Source organism: Calliphora vicina, chromosome 2 (assembly GCF_958450345.1).
Source record: "Calliphora vicina chromosome 2, idCalVici1.1, whole genome shotgun sequence".
Lineage (NCBI taxonomy): Eukaryota > Metazoa > Arthropoda > Insecta > Diptera > Calliphoridae > Calliphora > Calliphora vicina.
In genome coordinates, this window is record NC_088781.1 from 138,355,530 (window position 1) to 138,379,826 (window position 24,297).

Here is a 24,297-nt window from a genome sequence, read left to right on the forward strand (position 1 = left end):
GCATATAACCATTTTAGTGTCTCAGTAATGTCAAATTACTGGGCTGACTATAATTACCATGTTTTCGGATCATTTGCATTGCAAAAATGATTGCATTGGTTACTTAATACATCCCTGGTAATCTAAAGTAGGGTATATTCTCATTTTAGTGTCTCAGTAATGTCCAATGAATTGGCTGGCTACAATTAACATGCCTTTGATTCCTTTGCATTGCTAAAATTATTTTATTGGTTACTTTATATATCCCTAGTAATCAAGCTAGTGTCAATTGTCACTTTAGTATCACGACTATAAATTGTAACTAAAATCAATAGTCTCCAGAACTGCTGGATAAATTTACAAGTACATAGTATGTTTGTAAGTACGTTGATTTTGTAAAAGTGATTATAGGGAATGAACTCACATAGAACTGAGCATTGTGTAGTCATAAATAATTTATTGATCTGAATAAATAAACTTAAATAATGTATATGAATACTTCTTTGTATGTTTGAATATATGTACTACATATTTCTCAACAAGAGTGTGTTTATCATGTGAGTTAGCAAAATTAAAAGAAAAAAATAAATAAATATTTTAATAATTTATTTTGATAAAAATATGAATATAAAACAACAGGCACGTAATTGGAATATCTTAAGCAATATCATTTAAAACGAATTAGTTACACTGTAAAAACGGCACTTTAACGATTTAACGGTGTAATAGAGTTAATAGCTTGATTTAAATAATAAATAATAGAGGCAGTAAAGCTTAATTAAGAGATAGAGAGATGTATTAAGGGTTAGGTAAAAAAAAGAGCGACTAATATTTCAAGTATGTATGTATGTGTAAGAGTGAATTATATCCTATTTAAATAGTAACAGTTATTTTATTAAGCTGCTCTCAATTAAAGCCGCTCTTTATTAAATGCGTATGAATAATATGCTCAGTTTATGTTGCGTATACTCCTCATACTGACATGTATGTGTAAACTACACTGAAAAAACATAGGTTACACATGAAAAAATACTTGAATTTATTAAATAAAACCAAAATTCTGCCGCTACCCCGTTTTACAAATTTAAATATTTATTTATTTATGTATTTTTGTATGTATTTCTTTTTCTTTATAAGTCTTGTTTAACACTTTATATGTCTCCACGACATTTTATTCATTTAAAACTCAAACATGTTTTTTTTGTTGTTGTTTGTATTTCTTTCTATAATTATATTCATTTGAAGAATATTATTTGTCTACCATACCATACATATAAATTTAACTACTGATTTTTTTTTTTTTTTTTTTTAATTTTCGTTTTATGCTTGAAATCGATTTGAAATTGCTGATGTCGTCAATTGATCATGGTATACAATGCCAATTAATATGTATATTTTTTTTCTTTTCATATAAATAAACAAAAATAAGTATTTTGTGCTGTTTGTTTGTATTGTATGTGAGAAATGAACAAAAAAGAAAAAATAAATTAAATAAATATGATGTTACTTTGAAAAACTAAAGTGAATTTGTAAATATTTGAAATCAAAGTATTGTAATTTCGAGCTTTAAATGACATTTGTATGAGGTTTGGAATTTGTTATAGAATTTGATGGAAATTTATTTAAAACCACAGCTAATAACAATGACTGGGCTTAGTTTGACAAGAAAATAAGACAGAGTTTAAAGAATCTCTTATAACCCCTTCCCCTCAGTACAAGAATTTTAGATCCATTCGTAGGTCTGAATAAAGTTCAATTTTAGCTTCATTCGTAGGCCTTTATGTTGTCCAATTTTAGATTCAATTGTAGATCTTTATGTAGTCTAATTTAAGCTTTATTCGTAGGTCTTTTTGTAGTCTAATTATACCCTTCACCTTCGTGAGAAGTTTGTTATTCCGTTTATAATTTCTATATTTTTCATTTCCGACCCTATAAAGTATATATTCTGGATCCTTATAGATAGCGGAGTCGATTAAGCCATGTCCGTCTGTCTGTCCGTCTCTCTGTTGAATCAATTTTCTGAAGTCTCCAGATATCTTCGGGATCCAAATCTTCAATAATTCTGTCAGACATGCTTTCGAGAAGTTTGCTATTTAAAATCAGCAAAATCGGTCCACAAATGGCTGAGATATGAGAAAAAAACCAGGACAACTTATATTTTTGACCCATTTTTTACCTATATCTGGATTACTAAGACATTAACATAGACAATATGGACATCTAATGATAGATATTTCGAAGACATTTGCAACGACGTATAAAGACCATAGTAAATTGGACCTACAAATCGGTCAAAATCGGAAAAAAATTTTGAACCCGATTTTTTTTTCACCAAAAAAAAAAATTGAAAAAACAAAAAAAAATTAAAAATTTAAAAAAAAAAATTTTAAAAAATATAAAATTTTTTTTTCCAAAAAATGAAAAAACAACTTTGGAAAAAAAATAAATTTTGTTTACCTAAAAATATTTAAAATTTTTATTTTAAAGTATAATTTGGTGAAGGGTATATAAGATTCGGTACAGCCGAATATAGCTCTCTTACTTCTTTTATATTAAACTAGTTGACCGCACCGGCTTCGCCCGGTAGCATTTACTAATGTTAGTTCTTCAAGTTTCTCCAACCCACATACACCTGCCTGTTCCTATTAATTTGTAAATAAAATATCTAAATTGGTACTGCATACTTTAGGGAGCTTTTTTTATTACAGTTGACTGGACCCGAATTTTTTAATTTTTTTTCTTTACAAACCATCTCCTGAAATCGAATGTAATAAAGGATCAGCCCACTAACATTAAATGTAGGGGGTAGCAGTTTTCACTGATGGAATCAAGCAATCAAGATGGAATCTGGCAATGGAGCCGGAGTTTATGTTGATGGTACGGATCTGAACTGCATTAATAGGGACTGAGAGGTTAAATCTCCTATATGCCACTACAATAGGTTGATATTCGTAAAATTCCGGGACTATACGAACTAATCCTGGTGTAGTAGGAGGGATTTCACAATGTCCAGGGCTATTTGGATAAAGTTGTATTCAAAGGCATAAATAATACTAATAGGGTTGGATAGGGAAAAGTCTCAGGTCTTTATTAGGAACTAACAAGTAAGAGAGCTATATTCGGCTGTGCCGAATCTTATATACCCTTCACCAAATTATACTTAAAAATATTTTTTTTTTAAATATTTTTATTTAAACATAACCAAAAATTTTTTTTTTTAATGTTATAAAATTTTTTAAAAAATTTTTTTTCCAAATTGTTTAATTTTTTTAAAAAAAAGTTTTTCAAAATTTTTTTTAAATTTCTTTAATTAATTTTTTTGGAAAAAGAATTTATGACAAAAAAAAATGTTTGATGAAAAAAAAATTCGGGTTAAAAAATATTTTTTCCGATTTTGACCCATTGTATGTCTTACTATGGTCTTATATACGTCGTTGCAAAGGTCTTTGAAATATCTATCATAAGATATCCATATTGTCTATATTAATGACTTAGTAATCCAGATATAGGTCAAAAATAGGTCAAAAATCGAGGTTGTCCTAGTTTTTTCCTTATATCTCAGCCATTTGTGGACCGATTTTCTCGATTTTAAATAGCGACCGAGCCGGAAGAATTTCGGAGATATTGATGTATGAATCGTGTATGAAAGTTATTTGGGGGCTTCGGAAAGTTGATTTCAACACACAGACGGACATGGCTATATCGATTCCGCTATCTATAACGATCCAGAATATATATACTTTATGGGGGTCGCAAATGAAAAATGTGGAAATTACAAACGGAATGACAAACTTATATATACCCTTGCCACTCATGGTGAAGGGTATAAAAACAATAGAACATATTCTTTGTAAGTTTGTCCTAGAAGAAAATGGCTAGGTGAAAGATTTCATGATAAACTATGAGATATAGCTAGATATGATCTAGGTTATCTATTATTTTAGGTAAAAAGACTCTGAGAATCCCATACTATACTTTGTTTTTGACTAAATAATTCTCGATAATTTTTAGAAATGTAAATCCAAGAATAACGAATCATTGTAATAGAAAACTAATGCTAATGTCAAAAACTAGGCATTCTCGAACATATTTCGAATCGTTTGAGATATTCGTTCCGAATGAATTCTCAAATGCTCTGCTCAATTGGGTTATAAAAGGAATTTAATATCTATTAATAAATATAACTCCCTCTTTTTTAAATAATGAAAGAAAAAACGAATTCAATTAATTTACATGAAATCGATTAAATATTGTGGTTACAAACAAAACCCACAATCTCTAACCCAAAAAAATTATAAACATCTACAAATGTCAAGAACATTTAATAATAAAAAAAAAACCTAAAACAATAGAAAACTAAGCCAACCTAACAATTACAAATGAAAAAAATTAATAACAACAGCAGAAATAAAACCAGAATTATGTAATTTATGACGTTAATACCACAATCATTTACCATAGGGTGAACACTTTGTAATTGAAACGTCTCTTTCTGTCTCTCTTTCTATGCTTAAATACTCTTACCCTCGACCTGCTACCCCCTTTTTTGGTTGTAACAAAAATCATAAAGACAATAAAAATATCACATATCATATCGATTTCTATCACATCATATCACGTCACATCATATATATTGATCGCTTTATTTTTATAGACATCAACATCAACAACAACAACAAAAAACTACTAAATGTCATAATTTTTAGATAGTTTTCCATATCAGTGATTTTAACATATCAATTATTGGCAGAAAACGACCTTATATTTTATAATATAAAACAATTTACAATTGATTTATGGCAAACAGTTTTATTACAAAACAAAAATATTGTACGTAGAAACTTGACAAATACTTTAAGTCTTTATGTGCATAAATAAGCAAAATGATAAATTTTTTAAAGCAAAAAAAAAGTAATATTTGCTTTAAAGTCTACAATTTTTAAGTATTTTATCACTAGGTTGAGGTTTATTTATAAAAAGGCTTAATAAATTTGATAAATTATAATTTCTGTGTCTAATTCTTTCCTATAGTGTGAAAACATTTAGATGTTACACAGTAATAAAATTAAAGAAATATTAAAAAAAAAATTAATTCAGTTTCAAAATCAAAAGGTCTGGGGCCGAATTACCGCATTCGATATCGAGTAAAATCGATTGAAATTTTCTTATTTGAGATTACGGCATTCGATATGGAGCATGAAATTTAGCATATTTTGTTATAATTACGATATCGAAATTATTTTTCGATACGATAGTTCATTCGATCACGAGTGCAGTAATTTGGCCCCTGTTTTTTCAATAAAATCTTTATAAACTGGTTATTTAAGAGTTTTTAACATCTTTTGTTATAGAATAAATACAAGGAACAGAAGGAGAGAGAAATGTTAATAAAAAATACTCTCTTTCCTCATGATTTTTGTTCTTGAAAGAGCACAATGTAAAGAATTTGATAGAAAGATTTTGGTTTATATAAAACTTGTTTGTTTCCAATTTGAAAACATGGACTGATTTTGCATTTTCAATACCAAACAAACCTTATCAACAGAGAGTATTTGTGGAAAATTTCAACGAGCTAGCTCCTCTCACTTGCGCATTATCGTGTTTTCAACAGACAGACGGACGTACGTAACTAGATCGTCTTGGAATCTTATGAGGATCCAGATGAAAACAAGTAAGATTGCAATATTCGGTTGTGCCGAATCTTATATGCCCTTCACCAAATTATACTTCAAAATTTTAAATATTTTTAGGTAAACAAAATTAATTTTTTTTTCCAGTTGTTTTTTTCATTTTTTGGAAACAATTTTTTTTCGATTGTTATTTAAAATTTTTAATTTTTTTATATTTAAAAATTTTTTTTTTTAAATTTTTAATTTTTTTTTTAAATTTTAAAATTTTTTTTGTTTTTTCAATTTTTTTTTGTGAATAAAAAATTCGGGTTAAAATTTTTTTTTTCGATTTTGACCCATTGTATGTCCAACTTACTATGGTCTTATATACGTCGTTGCAAATGTCTTTGAAATATCTATCATTATATATCCATATTGTCTATATTAATGATTTAGTAATCCAGATATGGGTCAAAAATAGGTCAAAAATTGAGGTTGTCTTGGTTTTTTCCTCATATCTCAGCCATTTGTGGACCGATTTTGCTGATTTTAAATAGCAAACTTCTCGAAAGCATGTCTGACAGAATTATTGAAGATTTGGATCCCGAAGATATCTGGGGTCTTCAGAAAATTGATTTCAACAGACAGACGGACAGACAGACAGATAGACGGACATGGCATAATCGACTCAGCTATCTATAAGGATCCAGAATATATGTATATACTTTATAGGGTCGGAAATGAAAAATGTAGAAATTACAAACGGAATGACAAACTTATATATACCCTTCTCACGAAGGTGAAGGTTATAACAAAACGGATAATAACATAATATTGGTACTTTTTTTGCCAATTTCTATTCCTTACTTATCAAAAAACAACAAAATTTAAATTTGGTACTTTTTGGAAATTCAAAATTTTTTTTTTATTTTTGGTACTTTTTTCATTAAATAAAGTTTTTTTTTATAAATTTACATAGAGCTCATAATAAAATAGTCATATTATTATGAGTCCTCACTACGATACTAAAATTTATTTAAATAAAATTTTTATCATTTCAATATAGACAAAAAAAAAGTACCAAAAAGGGGTAAAAATGGAAAAAACTCATTTTATTCGAAATTATCAAAAAATTTTAAATATTAATTCAGTCATACACAAATTAACTACCAGGGTACTATTTGGAACTCGAATGAGAAGATGTTTGGTACTTTTTTATAATATTTTTTTTCTTAGGCACTTGAAGACAGACGATGTATTACAAAAAATGTCGCCAAAATTTTGTATTTTGAAATTTCATACTTGACAGGTGATCAAGATGGAAAGAGGAAATGGTACTTTTTCTCCTAATGGTACATTTTTAATATTTTAAATTATTCAATTCAATTCCCATATAAAAGTTGGCTGATATGCTTCTGAGTAAAATAAGAATTAATGAGGAGGAGACTTACCCCCATTTTCTCAATCTCTGGTTATTTTTTATCGTGACGATAAACTGACAGTTCTAATACAAAAAAATGTTAATTGGAGGTTTATCGTTACGAAAAACGATAACCAGATATTGAGAAAGTGGGGGTTAAAGTTATTAATTTAACATCAAGAGAGAACAAATGGTACTTTTTCGTTCTTCTAATGATAATTTTTTTTCTATAAAAATTGACCTGAGTGAGTTAGAATCCATTACACAGTACAACACATGATTTTGGGACTCAATTCTGACAATTGCACGTGAAAGTAGCCCCAAAAATAAGAACTTCTGCATCATTAGTTTTGTCAAGTTGGCTGCCGTAAAAATTTAATGGCCATACGAATTTTTTTCGTCAAGGTGGATTTTTATCACTTTTTCTATATTTTAGCACGGTTATATCTCGTATACCGTACGGAGTATCTCTTTTGTGGCTGAAGGAAAGTTGTAGATATTGAATAGTAGAAAAAAAGTACGGAACATACCTACCAGAAAAAAGTGCATCCAGTGCCTTAAAATCGCAAAAATGCCCATTTTTTAATTTTTTTTAACCAATTTTTCACCTTTTTTGCTCAATAACTGGATTACAAATCCAATTATGGACCGATCACCATGAAATTAGGTCGTGTGATTTGTTTCTATATGAAAGTTATTTATCATGAATTTTGTATGTATACCATAATTTTTAACAGATTTATGCACTTTAAAGTGATTTTCGGAAGCGTGTCTTATATGAGAGCTATGACTAATTATGGACCGATCATAAAAAAATATGGTACATATAATTTGTTCGGCCCAAGGAAGAAGCCTGTTGAAATTGGCTGAAATCGGTTCATTATTTCACCTAGCCTCCATGCAAATGTCCTCCCGAAATTGGACTTTATCGGTCATAAATGTTTAATTTATATATGTATCTACACAAATTTCGCTCCAAATAAGTTTTGTATATACAAAATTCATGTCAAAAAATTTTATTATGATCGGTCCATAATTATTCATAGCTCCCATATAAGTCCCGCTTACGGAAATCACTTTAAAGTGCATAAATCTGTTAAAAATGATGGTATACATACAAAATTCATGATAAATAACTTTCATATAGACATAAATCACGCGACCTAATTTCATGGTGATCGGTCCATAATTGCATTTGTAATCCAGTTATTGATCAAAAAAGGTGAAAAATTGGTAATTTTTTTTAAAAAATGGGCATTTTTGCGATTTTAAGGCACTGGATGCATCTTTTTCGGGTAGGTATGTTCCGTACTTTTTTTCTACTATTCAATATCTACAACTTTCCTTCAGCCACAAAAGAGATATTCCGTACGGTATACAAGATATAACCGTGCTAAAATATAGAAAAAGTGATAAAAATCCACCTTGAGGAAAAAAAATTCGTATGGTCATTAAATTATTACGGCAGCCAACTTGACAAAACTAATGATGTAGAAGTTCTTATTTTTGGAGCTACTTTCACGTGCAATTGTCAGAATTGAGTCCCAAAGCAATGAACTGAAAAATGTTGTACTGTGTTAGGGACCTTTCATTATTCTATTGATACTTTTCGAATAATTTATAAAAATTAAATGAGAATCATAATCCGAAAGGAATTAGAATCAAAAAAGGGGAATTAATAGCACTTTTTTTAATGGTACTTTTCGTTTTTTCTATTACAATGAACCAATAAACATGAAATTTGGAACACGAGTGAGAATTTGAAAAGGGAGACATAATTTCTTTCTTCTAATGGTACCTTTTGAATTTTTAAAATCATGCCTTTATAAGGAATTTTTGTCAGCATTTGATTCCCACAAAATGACTTAAAGCAATAACTTGTCCATACTAAACACAATTAATGACAATAAAATTTATTTAATTTTGTTACCCCACCATCTGTTTCTCCTTTCAAATCTAATTATTTTCTCCAACTTTTTATTATTTATGTTCATAAAATGTATGACTAATCATGCCTTATCGTGTTTAATAACAATTATAAGTAAATTTAACACGTTTTTTATTATGAACCTTTAATTTTTGGTAGTTTTACAAATAGAAAATAAAATCAATATAGTAAATTATTTTCGTTTGTGTAAACTTTATGAGATTTTTGGGGGGGAGTTAGAGGTTTATGGCTTTTTTACGACACAATTATTAATATTAGATTTGGATGAAAAAATAAAACAAACAAAAAATTGTCATTTGTATAATAAAAGATAAAAAACTCATTTTAAGTTAGAACAAATAGTTAGGGGGTAAAAATAAATAAATGTTTAGAAATTTAGGGTGGAAAAAAGACAGTACATGTGACAATAAAAATGTCATGTTTTGTTTCAAGATCAATCAAATATAAAAATAACTATAAAAACTGGGTAATAAATAATGTTAAAAATGTAAAAAATAATAATAATTCACTTTACTTTATTACATAAGGTTAAAAAAGTTCAGATATAAAAGAAATGATTCAAGAAAATCGTAAATATTTTCTATAATTTTTTATATATAATGCCAAAAAGGCATACGTTCCCCTGTCCATATGTAGATCCACAAAGATGGGATTTTTGTTAACTTGAAGGTTTAGGGGGTAAAAACGGGTAAATTCGGTAACTTTATATCTTCTAAAATAACACAGATATCAAAAACATTTTAAAAGCCTATTTATCTATTTAAAAAATAAACATACAGGTATTTGGTACTTTTCTGAAATTCAATACTTTTAGGGGAAAACGGATAAAAACTAAATTTTGGTACTTTTTTGCCAGTCAACAAAATAAATCTCATTCCTTACTTATCAAAAAACAACAAAACTTTATTACCCAAAATAAATAAAATTTTGAATTTCCAAAAAGTACCAAATTTAAATTTGGTACTTTTTTTATAAATTTACATAGAAATATGACTATTTTATTATGATCTCAATTCGATACTAAAATTTGTGTCATTTAATTGGTGACAAAAAAAAGTACTAAAAAAGGGTAAAAATGGGAAAATACAGTTTTTCGAAATATAAATTTGGTACTTTTTGGAAATTCAAAATTTTATTTATTTTTGGTACTTTTTTCACAAAATAAAGTTTTTTTTTTATAAATTTACATAGAAATGTGACTATTTTATTATGATCTCAATTCGATACTAAAATTTATTTAAATAAAATTTGTGTCATTTAAATGGTGACAAAAAAAAACTACCAAAAAGGGGTAAAATGGGAAAATACAGTTTTTCGAAATTATCAAACCAATTTAGATAAAATTTTAAATATTAATTCCTAACTACCAGGGTGCTATTTGGAACTCGAATGGGAAGGTGTTATTGGCCAATTTCAGATTAACAGTTTGGTACTTTTTTATTAAATTTTTTTTCTTAGGCATTTGAAGACAGATTTGCATGTCGCAAACGTTGTATCACAAAAAATTTCGCCAAAATTTTGTATTTTTAAATTTCAAACATGACGGGTGTTAAAGATGGAGAGAGGAAATTGGTACATTTTCTTCTAATGGTACTTTTTTAATATTTTAAATTATTCAACTTATTCCCATATAAAAATTAACTGATATGCTTCTGAGTGAAGTAAGAATTAAAGAGGAGGAGGCTTAAAAGTTTTTCGTTCTTCTAATGGTCATTTTTAAATTTTCTATTGAATCCATGAGGGACCTTTCATTATTCTATTGATACTTTTCGAATAATTTATAAAAATTAAACAAGAATTATAATCCGAAATGAATTAGAATCCAAAAAGGGGAATTAATAGTACTTTTTCTAATGATACTTTTCGTTTTTTCTATTACAATGAATCAATAAACATGAAATTGAAATCCTGAATGAATGAAACACAATGTCTTTCTTCTAATGGTACCTTTTGAATTTTCGTTAATCATGCTTCTAGAAACACAAACATTAACGTTTATTTCAAAAACAAGTCAAGCAACAAAAAATCCAAAATTAAGTTATAAAGCGATTACTGTTTTGTAAAGGTAAATGCATAGTTTAATGCCAAAAAAAAATTAAATACTGCCCCTATTATGGTGGATGTTTAGTGCAGAAAGAAATCAAGTGATAGCGCTTAATGTTGTTGGTCTCAATAAATGTGAAAAAAATTTACTCAAAATCAATAATTTGATTTACAGTAATTTACAAAACAGTAATCGCGCAATAACTCAATTTTGAATTTTTTGTTACTTGACTGGTTTTTGAAATAAACAATTCACTTGTAAACAACTATGTTATAAGAGAACATTTTACTTCTTTTAAGTCCGCCATCTGTCTACTTAACAGCGTTGCCCATATTTTCTCAAATTTATGTTAGCTACCATAAATTATTGCCTGGCAGCTCATTTAATTTTCCACTATTTATGTATTTTTAAAAAAAAATAAAAAACAATTATATTATTTTATTGTTTATTTTGTATTTTATTGAAACTATGTACTCTGAACGTGACTTCTGGCTAATAATTTAATTTCACTGAATTTTATTTATTTATTTTTTGTAAACAAAAATATTTATAAACACGAATTTCCATTTAAAAAAATAGAATGTTTTTATTTAAATTGTTATTAATATATGAATATAAATCTTCTTTTTTTGTAATAATAACAACAATAATAGATAGATATATGTTTATAGAGGTATAAAATATCAAAAAAAAAAACCTAAAGAAATTTTAATGTTTGTAATAACAATTCATTTAAAATAGGCGATAGTTGGCTGTATTTAAAATTGTCTATATTAATCCATTAATGCTCAAGCCAAGGCGAATTCATACAAGGTGGTGTCAGTTCTACAAAAACAACGATTGAACAAATGTCAAAAAACCAAAATGAAAAATTAAACAAATAAGTATTTAAACTTAATATAGTGTAGATAATTGAATAGTGAGGGCTTTACTTATTTATGTAAACAATAAATATTTTGTTAATAAGCTTAGAATATGTAGATATTTAAATATAAAAACAAGCTTTGACAGTTGTTAGAACCAAAAAGCGAAAAAAAAATTATCAGCTGTTTGACTGACTCCTTCTTGTATAAATTCGCCTTGACTGAAGCTCTTGAAAAACCTATGCTTACTTTTTTTTCGAATGAAAATAATAGTAGCCATTTGAAACTGGACAGCTGTTAGATTTAGCATCTCCGATTTTAATCAAATTTACCACAAATTAAAAAAAATTTCAACTCCAGATCTTAATTTTTGTCAGTAGTATCTCTTAAACTTTAATATGGAGTTGTGAAAGTATTGAGTATTTTGCAAATTTGGACAATTTTGAAATTTGATTTGACCCTTAATTTAATCGTTTATTGCAAAAACCAGTCAACTAACAAAAAATCAAAAACTGAGTTATTGGGCAATTACTGTTTTGTAAAGTTAAAAGCATCGTTTAATGCAAAAAAATAAAATACTGCCCCCCTATTAGGGTGAAGCAAAGCCGAAAAATCCATGTTAAGTGCAGAAAGAAGACAAGTGACAAAAGGTTACATGGCCCTACTAGGCTCTAATCTATTATTTTTTCCATAAATGTTGTAGGTCTTAATAAATGCGAAAAAATAAAAGATTTTCAAGGTGTAAATATGAAGAGTTTTATGAGAATATTTTACAATGGCCTAAAACTGAAGCATAGTTATTTCAGAACAAATATTTATATATGAATATGAATGATCATTAAACATTTTACTTTTGAAGTTCCTAATATAATTAGAATATTACGTATGAAATTTGTAGTAGTGATTGATGATTGTTTGTTTCAGAAACCAATTAAGAGCCAACTTTATATTACTTTTTTATTATAAATGTTGCTATAGTTACATTTTCCTATTAAAATGTATACATTTTATAATTTGTATATTTTTAACAATTTTGTTTTAATAATTTTTAGGCTGCTAGGAAGTTTTCTTTGATTTACTCAAAATCATGAATTTGTTGCTTGACTGGTTTTTGAAATAAACGATTCAATTCTAACAAATATATTAAGAAATAAGTACACAAAATGAATAATTTCATGAAAAGAAGCATCAAAGATTATTTTTATTTAAAATAAAGTTCTTCTTAACTGTTCCTGCATACAACTATCACGCTTTCAATACCCTTCAAATTTCAAGCATTTCTAAAGAGAAAAAATTTCCCATAATTTTTTAAAATAAAAATTAATAGAAAAATTTTCAAAAATATTAAAAACGTTTTTAATGGATCCTCATGTTGATTATATTGAATTTATATTGAAGTTTTTTTAATTAATTTCAAATTATTTAATTTTTTTAATTTTTAATGTATATTTTTGAAATCAAAGTAATTTCGACATGATTAGAGAAAATTGTGACAATAATAATGGTTTAAATTTGTTTATATACATTCTGATTTGAGAAATGTTCTCTATCGAAACGAATTACGACGCATTTTTTCTAAATTTTAAAAATTTCCCGATTCCCGGGATTGATCAGATTTTTTTTAATATATTCCAGGAATGGAAAATTAGGGACCCACTTGGCTAAAGTTTGTCAAGTAAGTGACAGCTGTCAGGGAAATTAGGAACCCTAGACCCAAGTCTCACTGGGCTAAAGATTGTCAAGTCAGTGACAGCTGAACCAGAAGCTAAAACGGAAGATTTTTTCCCCAGGAAATTACCCAGAATGAATGGTAGTATTCGAAGAAATTAAACTTTAATTTTAGTTCCAAACAATGACATCCTTTTTCTTGGAACATTCTAATATAAAACAGTTTTCATGGAATTAATTATTTTTGGGGATTTAGGAATGATAACTTATCAAGTAGAGTCTAATTTTGTAAACCTTTAGAGGCTATCGCAAATATTTCTATTAAAATTAATAAAAAAAAAACAAAGCTATTAATTTACTTAATAATTATTGATTAATTGGTTTATAGCAGTTACGTGAAACGTCAACATAGTAGTTACACGCAATACTACCACTAAAATACAACTTTGCTGTGTTATGACAACCAAGTATGACCTGTAAGTTTCACATGCCTCCAGGGCCACTAAACTCAATTTGAAAAAAACAAAAAAAAAAAAATAATGTTATAACACTATGTTGTTGTTGTGGCAACAAACTACTATAGAGAAAGAAACGAAACAACGAAAAAAATTCAAACTGTCTTTAGAGAAGGAAAAATTATGTAAGACAATTACAAAAATAATACAAACAATTGGTAATAAATCGATAAATGAGCTAGATTTTAATATTTTAGTAATAATTTTGTTTTGATTACTTACCCCAACTGCCACCAGTTCGACCCAGACATTGACTAGTTTCACTGTTCCACAGAAATGTTTTGAAGCCCTGCCATTTGCCCATTTTAGGTGGTGGCGAATAATATTCATTCTTTTTATCGGCCATTTTTGTATTTATATATATAAATCTGTGTTAGTTGTTTTTAGGTTATAATAGTTTATTATTAATTTATTTGTAAGGATTTTTTATGTTTGTGTGTGTTCTTTTTTCTGTTATAACAGCAAAGTATTTTTTTAACGTCTTCTCCTACTACGACTTCTTGCTGGTGTAGGCCGTGTGTTTGAGTGAGTTGGAAGGTTGTTAGTTAATTTAGTCTATGTTTAACTTTATTATTTAATTAATATTCGTATAACAATTATAATTATTAATAAATAATGGTTGTTATTGGTTTGTTGGTTGGTTTGTAGTAGCAGTCGCGTAATCAACTGTGTTGCAAAAACATTTTTACCGATTTTTTTTGTGGTATTTGCTGGGTTGTATTGTATATATATTCCGATATATGTAGATATATTTTATGAATTTTTACACTTTGTATGCAGATTTTTGTTAAAACTATTGACTGATAATTTTACAAAGTTGATGACACCTAGAGTAGAAAAATTTTTAGAAGAAAAAGCAAAAGAAAAAATGGGGAGTAATTAGTTTAAAGAGTTGAAAATTAGCTAACCTAAAAATAATATTTATTTATTTAACAAATCCTATTAATTCTTTTTAAATGTATACACACTTTTATGTGAAGAAAAGTTGGAAAAGTTTATTATTTTTATTAATGTTTTAACTTTTAATTGTTTATTGAGATTATTTAATTAATTCTTTTTATTTTTATTATTTATTTGTATTTTATTTAACTTTATTTATTAATAAAATGTAAGTTTTTTAGAATTTTCATTACTTTCAACAACTTTTGGCCTACAGAACACAGTTATGTAACCGAGCACAAACCGTTAAAGAAAAAAAATTTTCTTTTTTTTTTCCTGTCAAGTCGTTTTCTTCTTTTTTTCCGTTTTGTTCTTCACCAATTCTATGCTATACTGTTCTGTGCTGTGCTTTTGAATTTCGATAATACGAGTATTGTTTTCAGTTCCTTATAAGGTTTTGTTTCGGTACTAAAGTACCTAATACTAGTTCAAACGTAGTACTAAAAATTACAACCTTAAAAAGGCCAGCTATATTGTATGTACTAATCCAAGAGTAACAAAGGAAATTGACAAAAGATTTAAATGACAAATGCCAAAAATGTTGTAACCGTTAGTGTAATAGAGAACGAGAGAGAAAGAACGAAATAAAGAGAGCAAGCTTAAACAATTTTATTTGAGTTGTAAATGTATCCAGAGTGTAAAAGTTTTCTATATTTTTCTTTTGTGGTCTTTTCCTAACTTTGTTACAGGCTAAATATGTATGTCTTTTGTTGGCCCTTCTGTTTTCGACTAGTGTAGTAGAATTTCTGGTACAGATATGTATAGTAGTAGTTAATAGAGAAAAACATAGTGATAGAAATCAATTTTTAAAATATGTAATTGGAATAGGAAAACAAAAAAAAAAAGAAATAACTTAGAGAGAAAAGCAAAAGTTAACAAATTGTGACATTACTTTTTGGTCTTATTATTTAACCCCAGGAGTATCTTGGAAAATATTATTAATTTAAAACTAATTTCACTATAAATTAGTCTACACAAAAAGTGTATTAAATTACGTATTTCTGAGCATTATACAATACAAGTTGTTATACATACTAGTATCGCCTGGTGGCCGAAATTCGACCACTTTTAAAACGCTTTTTACCACTTTTATGGAAAGAATTTTGAAATATTTTTTTTTATATTGTGCATATCTAGAAAAAAAAACCTTTTAAACCATATATGTTTCATCAATATTGGTGGACAATAACATACTTAAAATTGTACCACAAAAAAACGAGTGGCCTATTTATATATAAGATATGATGTAGATAATAGTTATGTTCGAAAACTAAAATCTATTAAGAATTATTAAAAATTGTACTTCAAAATAGTTTCAATGAAAATTTGTAATAATTTATAAGAATTTTATGTTATTGAACAAAGTTAATCTCAGATTACTTTTCAACAAATATTTCTTATATTTTTTTTACCTATCCCGTGTCTATACTTGACAAATATTTATCATAACAATTAATGACGTTTGTTGTCAAGACAGAGTTGTTTGAGCTGAAGGACTAACACTAATAAATGGGAACTATATCTGAAAATTTGTTCTCTTTGAAAATTTTGAAGTTTACCATGACAAAAATTTATCAGGTATAGACATAGGGTTATTAAATATATGACCAATTTGTCGATGTTGCCAATTTTTCACAGCTGATAGATTAGGTAAGAAAAAAAGGTTCTAAGGAGTGAGATCGAAAAATTCTTAACACACGTTTTTCATTACATTTTTTAACCCAAGTATTATTTGAATTTTTTTTTGATCAAGTTACCTTTGAAAAACATGTCAGTTATTATGTGTAATGTCAATTATATTAATTTTTTTGTTAATCTGATTAAAATGAGTGACCAGAAAAAAGTGCGTACTGAAATTATTAAATATTTTCAACAAAACCCAACTTGGTCTTACAAAAAGTTGGCCAAGCATACAAAGGTCTGCCGTCAAACTGTTTCCAATGTTATTAAACAGTACCGGGAGAACTTGTCAGTTGATAGAAAACCTGGTTCAGGTAGAAGGAATGGTCCACATGATGTTTCTAAAGCCAAAAAAATAGAACGCATTTTCAAAAGAGCTCCCAACGGATGTGTTGGGAAAGCAGCCCGGTTAGCTCAGTGCTCGGACTATTTGGTACGAAAAGTTAAAGCTAATGCAGGTTTAAAAACATACAAGGCTCAAAAAGTTCCTGACAGGAACGCTACTAAAAATTTAGAGGCCAAAAACAGAGCACGGAAATTGAAGTCAAGTTTTATAAAAAAATATTCTTGCTGCATAATGGATGACGAAACGTATGTTCTGGCAGATTTTTCGCAACTTCCAGGTCAAAAATTTTATGTTGCTGATGCTCGAGGGAATGTTGAAGAAAAGTTTAGGACCCAAAAGCAGACAAAATTTCCCAGAAAGTTCTTGGTATGGCAAGCAATATGCAGTTGCGGCAAAAGAAGCCACTCATTTGTTACAACGGGCTCTATAAATACCGAAATTTACATCAAGGAATGTTTACAAAAAAGGCTGCTTCCATTCATAAGACTTCATAATGTGTCCACCTATTTTTGGCCTGACTTGGCATCCTGTCACTATGGCAAACAAGCCCTTGAGTGGTACAAGAACAATAATGTGGTATTTGTACCAAGAGAGGCAAATCCTCCAAACTGCCCGGAGCTAAGGCCAGTGGAGAGATATTGGGCTCTTGTTAAAAGAGAATTGAAGAGTACAAAAAAGGTGTCCAAAAGTGTGGTAGATTTTAAACGGAGATGGACTACATGTTCGAGCAAAGTGACAGAAAGCACTATAAAAACGTTAATGGAAGGGTTTCCGAAAAAGGTTCAAAATTTCATCACTAGTGATTAAAACTATAAAAATAATTTTTTTTGTAAATTGTAATAATAATTTCAATCAAATAAAAAAAAAATTAAAGCTGTAAGTTTAGTGGTTTCTTTTTTATAAACATATATGTATGTTAAGAATTTTTCGATCTCACTCCTTAGATTTGAAAATGACTATCTGATGCATGTAACTATTATTGAATATAGCCCCTCGATATACTCTATATATATAAGGGTCTATATACATATATCCTTATTGAATATGAGATTAATAATATAAATTAAATCGTTCTCAATACTTAAATTATATTAAATTTTTTATTTTTTTGAGAAATAAAAATAATTTTTCTTTACGTAATGTTTTCATTATGAGATTTTTCAATTTACGAATTTCCGAGCAAGTCTTTTAATATACATATATAATACTTTGCTTTCTTTAAACATCTGCTATCAATTGGAAAATTGAATTGAGCTGTAATCAAATCTGTTAACATTAAACTGATATGATACTCAATCATGAGCATAACATATAATAGTTTTTAAAACATTCAGTTAAAATCTACTTTCTTAAGGTATATCTGTTAAAAATAGGGTTTTTCTAGAAAACTTAAAGTGAAAATAACATTTTGGACAGATTTTTGTAATATAAAACAAGTAATAGTTTTAAAAAATATCAAGTTTTTTGGATTTTGTCTCACATTTTGGTCCATGGATGGTTCTATACTTGACTGATTTTGCCCATTTTCAATACGAAACATTTCTGATCAACAAAGAATATCGTGCACTAACATGCCTTCAGCAGACAGACAGACGGACATATCTAGATCGTCTTAGAATTTATAAAAAAATGTTTTGCACGAGGATCCCTTTTCAATTTGTTATAAAATAGTTTCCCATAGAGTTGTAAATGTTTTGAGGTTATTTTACTCGGTATTCAATATATATGTATGTATTTAATATTTTGATGTGTTCAATACAAGGGGAACTCTAAAATTATGTTTAAAACAAAGTAAAAGAATTGAAAAAAACATGTTTTTTTTTTGGGTTATTTTATATTTTTGCCATTTTAGTACTTTTAGTGCTAGATTTGGCATTTAAACATGTTTAGAATGCATTACAAATGTATAAAAATAAGCTAAATGCTATTTTATTCCACAACTTATGTGTTTATAAAAGAGCTTCTAAGTAAATTTAATGTAATTATTAGTCAATTATAAACTTTATATTTTAAATTTTTAGACAATTGCGAAGAGATTTGTTAATTTAACAAATAAAATTTAGCACTTTTTTATTACATCTGGTGGCAACACTGCATTGAACACAAGTTCATATCTGGTAGCATTGTTTGTTATCAACAAATCACAACAATCAAAAGAACAAAGAGAGGAGAGAAAATTACACTAAAGTTTAAATGAGTAATTTACTAAGACTAAGCTGAGTTTAACTGTTTACTGATTAATAACAGTAAATATGTATTAATTAAACTCAAGTAAAATCAGTTTAGGTGTCTAAATTATGGCAAACATAATTATGTTATACAAGACAAGTGAATTTAAGAATATTGGAGCAACAAAAGAGATATTAGTTAGGGGGTATTTAAGATAATTTTAAAATAAATAGATATTATTTATATCGTAATCAAATTAAATGTTTAAAAAATTCTAAAAATATGTTAACATCGAAAGTTTAACTGTATACTGCTAAGGTTTAACACAATTATATAATTCTGCCTGGAAAACATCTTATTTTGTGTCAAACTCTAAAACTGAAGTGTATTTATTTGATGAAGTAAAGATGAAGTTTAAAACAAAAATTAAACATATTAATATGTAATGAAATGTTGGTATTTTAAAATCATCTTATTACAGTTTTCAACAAAACCATAGAGAAATACACATAGAGCGGAAACTTTAAAAAAACTCAATCAAAAAATTACTCAAAATAATCATATATACGAGTGTTGTTTTTTCACATTGTTTTTTTTTTTCTAATACATTCTCATCACTTAGGTTTTTTAGAACTGAGTTAGGTGTTTGGCAGTTAAGTTTCCGAAACAAACTTTGAACAAATTTAACTGTCAATTCCCATGTCGAAAGAGTTTATATGAAATATAGAGCGGAAACTGGAAAAAAAAATACTCAAAATAATAATTTCACATAGTTTTTTTGTACTAATACTCTCACCACTTTGGTTTTAAACAACTGAGTTAGGTGTTTGACAGGAGAGTTTCCGACGTATTTGTATTTATCTATGTTCAGAAATACGAATGGAAAATAATTTTCAAAAATTTCTAACAAATTTTTTGAAAACTGAGTGATTTTCATACACAAATTTTAAAATGGTTTTCCGGCCGGCCATGTTTCTGGATCAGGCCCCTAAATACTAAAATGGTTGACAGTTCTTTCTTTAATTATAGAGGAACTGGCAGTAGATGGTTTTATATATTTAGGACTGGATATAGGAATACGAATAGAAAATTTATTTAAAATATTTTTATGAAAATTAGTTGTTTTCATTCACAACTTTGAATATTGTTTACTGCATAGAAAAAAAAACTAAATCTACGTATTCACGGTTGTCAGAAACATGCTCAGCAAATGGTTAACACAACCATGAGAACTTATGTTGAAACATATGGTTGTTAACCATTTATTGAACTTTTGCTGAGAACTTTGTAAGAATATGACAACCGTGTATTTAAAGCTTAAAGCAAAAAAAAAATTACTCAAAAACGTTACACATACGAGTGTCGTTTTTGTTTTCACATAGTTTTTTTTAATAATACATTCTCACCACATAGGATTTTGACAACTGAGTTAGGTCAGGCGAGTTTCCGATCTATGTGTATTTATCTATCAGGCCTCTAAGTACGTTTGGCAGCCCTTTCTTTCAACATTGAGCAACTGACAGTAGATGTTTTTGACATATTTAGGGACTGATACAGGAATGAGAATGGAAAATTTATTTTAAATATTTTTATGAAAATTACTACTCAGTTTTCAAATGATTTCTTATTGTTTTTCATGTAAAACTATGAATAACTAATCTGAATAATTTTTAAAAGTTAAGGGCTTAATTCAGAAACATGAAAGGAAAACAATTTTAACATTTTTGTATGAAGTCAGTTTTCAAATAATTTTTGAGTGTCTTTCATACAAAAATTTTAAAATTGTTTTCCATGCATCGTAATCACATTTTCCCAAAATATTCTATTGGTCTTACATGATTTTTGTAAAAGCAAACAAACGTGAAGTAGTAAATTAACAAATTCGACTGTAATTGTTTAATTAAAGCAAATATTAGATTTAAAAAAAGAAAAATATGTAAATATTTGCTTAAGGAATAAATTATAGAAAATAGTTAATTAAGGAGTATTATTTTTAAGAAATAATACTCCTTTTTTTGTTTCTAACGAGTTTCTATTCTAATTATTTCAGTTCAATAAATTTTAGATAACGTTAAAATATCTAATCCCCGTATGCATAAACAATTTTTAAATTTATCAAAGGTTTAGGAATCAAATTTTGTATAAAAATTTTGTTTTATAAACCTTTGTAAAAATTTTTATTCAAAATTTTTTATTCAAGCTTTTGTTAAAGTTGCCAGATTTTTAAAAAGAAAAATGTATACAATACAATTTGGTAATTTATATAGAAAAATATTTCACATGAAATTTCGAAATTTATATAATAAATTTTGAAGAAAATTTAAAAAAATTTTTTTTAATATTTTTAAATAAAAATTAGCCAACAATTATTGCTGTTACGTATCAGCGGATTTGAAAATTATGAATTGTTACTATAGATATACATATAAAGAAGGTTGATATCAGAATAGGTTATATGTACAAAGAAAAAACTCAACTTGTCAGTTTGACAGAAATTGCCAGAAAAACCAAATGACACGTAATTGTTACGAGAGCATCTTTTGCTCTCAAATGACATAAACTAAGCTAACAACTCTAGTATATAGAATACAAATTTATATTAAAAGTTAAGGATGTAAATTAAATTTTTTTGAAATTTTTAAATAAAAAATATTTTCTAAATTTTTTTTATTTTTTTAAAATATTTTATATGTTTATGTAAAGATGTTTGTAAGCCAATATTAATAAGAGGGCGTGGCAATTTTCTCTTAAGTATTAAGATAAATCTTTTACAAAAATTTCAGTTTATGAAAAATAATTACATAAAACATTTATGCTTTGGGAAAGTACTTAGAAGCCTTAAATCTATAATATAGAAGTTAACACCTTCTTAAAAATTTAACCTCCTTAAAAATGCACTTATTATAAAGCCGTATGTGTTACTAAGGCAATGTTTCACAGTCAAATTTAAGTCCACAAAAGAAAAACAAAAGACACATACTGTGGTAATTTTTTTCGTTCTTCCTTCTTTTTTTCACTAGCAAAAAAGTCTTTTCAGGTTTTTTTTTCTTTTTTTGTACAATTAAATGCAAACATTACTCCACTTTTTCGTAAAACAGCAGCAGCACCACAGCACCGCACGCACACACAAATTTATCCTACTGACACATATTAAACGTAATTTATACACTCCACTTTGGCGTTTTTTTTTTTTTTTTGTTTGTCTTTTCTTCTTTTCACAGCGATTATAACACTTTTCTAATACTGGAAAAATGGTACAAAAAACAAAAAAAAAAAAAAGAAAGAACTAAAGCATAACTTTAGTCCTTTTGAAAAGAGCTTCTTAAATATAAGGGAATGCGCATTAAAAGGAAACATGAAAAGAGAGTGAGTGAGCGCAAGAGAACAAGAGAGCTTTACTGTATATAGAAAACCTTAAACACAAAAGAAATTGTGTGATAAAAGCATAAAATTAAAGGAATTGTGATAGAAAAACCACCGTTTATTAAAAGAACAGTTAGATTTTTGCATCAGGGAAAAAAGTCCTTGTACGCATACATACGAAAACACATAAATGTATTGGTAATTTTAATCACTCTCTTTTGCTTTAATTTCTTGTCTCTTTTTTGTACTCTCTCTCTGAGTATCTCTTTTTGTACTATTACATACAAAACAGGATGAATTAATGAAAAAAATTTACATAAATTGTCTGTAGTAATGGAAAAAGAATTGTTACAAAATCACTTTTAATTAAGCAAAGTTTAAAAAAAAGTAAATTTTTCTTTTGAATTGATTTTCCTTGAATTGTTTAACCATATTTGTTTATCTATACTTTTATGGAAATTTGAAATTCAAACGGGTTTTTTTTATTGTTCCTCTTTTAATATTTCTCTCCTATATTGATTTTTCCTTTAATAATGTACATAAGTAAAATTGTTACACAATATTTCATTTATTCTTTATGTCTTTTTCAGTTTTTATTTCTTAAAAAAGTCTTTTTTTTTTCTTCAAAATTTAAAAGTTCTTTTAATTTTGAATTCATTTTAAATTTTATTAAAGTCTTTTGAAAATTGTTTCAGTTTTATCTTTTCCTTATACATAAGGGAAAAAATCGAATTTTAGTATGTATATAAGTGTTACAAGGATATTTTTTTTCTTCTCATTACTCCCAACACTGTTAACAAATATTTTCACTTAATACATATTGCCAGTCATTATTTTTATTATAACTTTTGTTTTTTTGTTAAATTTTTAACCTTTAAAAAGTCTTTGTTTTTAAAAAAAAAAAAATCCTTTTATTGTCTCTAATAACTAAAATATACACAATTTTATTAAAGTGATGTATATATTTTTTCACTAGTTATATGTGTATGTACTTTTTTTTATTGAATATATTCTTTTCTTTTGCACTATATCTTCTGTATATATATAATTTTTGTTCTATTGGGTTTTTAATCCGTATTCAAAATTCTACCGTATGTCGTCCAGAGTTGAAACGCCAATGATAGTGTCTTTACTGCAACTGAAAGAGAAGTTTATTTTTGTGTGTTCAAAATTTGTTTAGTGGTATTCGAATAACTTATAACTGTGTGCTTTTTTTCATTGTGTAGTAGTAGTATTCTTTTTCCATGGGGCGGAGGGGTGGTACAGGGGTCTTGATTTATGTTCTAAAATAGCTTCTTTTCTACTGGAAACGCTAGAGTGTGTATGCATGTGTAAGTCGTTTAGTACATCACTTATTGGTATTTGATTAGTACACATTGAGAGCAAGAGACACAATAGAGAGCTTTTTTTGTATTAAAATTTTAGGGTTGTTTTTGTTTTGTTCAATAACTTATAAAAAAGCTTAATTAGTATTGTGAAAGCTTAAAGTGTCAGTGACAGCCGTTGTAAAGATTTAAATTTGAAAATTGTTTTTGGAAATAAATTAATTAATGTTTCTTTACTCAGATTAGTAGAATATTGCGAATATGTCGAAATTAGTTTTGGTGACAGGCTATGTATTAAAATAGTTTCTTTGAAATTGAGAAAATTCCATATAAAATTGAGAATTTAAAATTGAAATTGAGAAAATTCGAAGTGAAATTGTGAATTTCCATTTTAAATTGAGAAAATTCTATTTTAAATTTAGAAAATTT

The 24,297-nt window shown here is 27.2% G+C and overlaps 1 protein-coding gene across 3 annotated transcripts in view; it reads right to left on the reverse strand.

The window, feature by feature from the left end:
• The window catches only part of nrv3 (nervana 3), a 59,411-nt gene extending 35,686 nt beyond the window's left edge, over window positions 1–23,725 (reverse strand). The window contains exons 1-2 of one of the 3 annotated variants that reach the window (XM_065502149.1): window positions 23,634–23,725; window positions 14,269–14,873 (exon numbers count right to left, since the gene is read on the reverse strand). In XM_065502149.1, coding sequence (XP_065358221.1) covers window positions 14,269–14,392 — 124 coding nt within the window. In that variant the 5' untranslated portion in view covers window positions 14,393–14,873; window positions 23,634–23,725. Of the gene's footprint in view, window positions 1–14,268; window positions 14,874–15,179; window positions 15,199–23,535 lie in introns of those variants that run through there. The other 2 variants (XM_065502150.1, XM_065502151.1) reach the window with 2 other exon arrangements.
• Window positions 23,726–24,297: the final 572 nt, after the last annotated feature.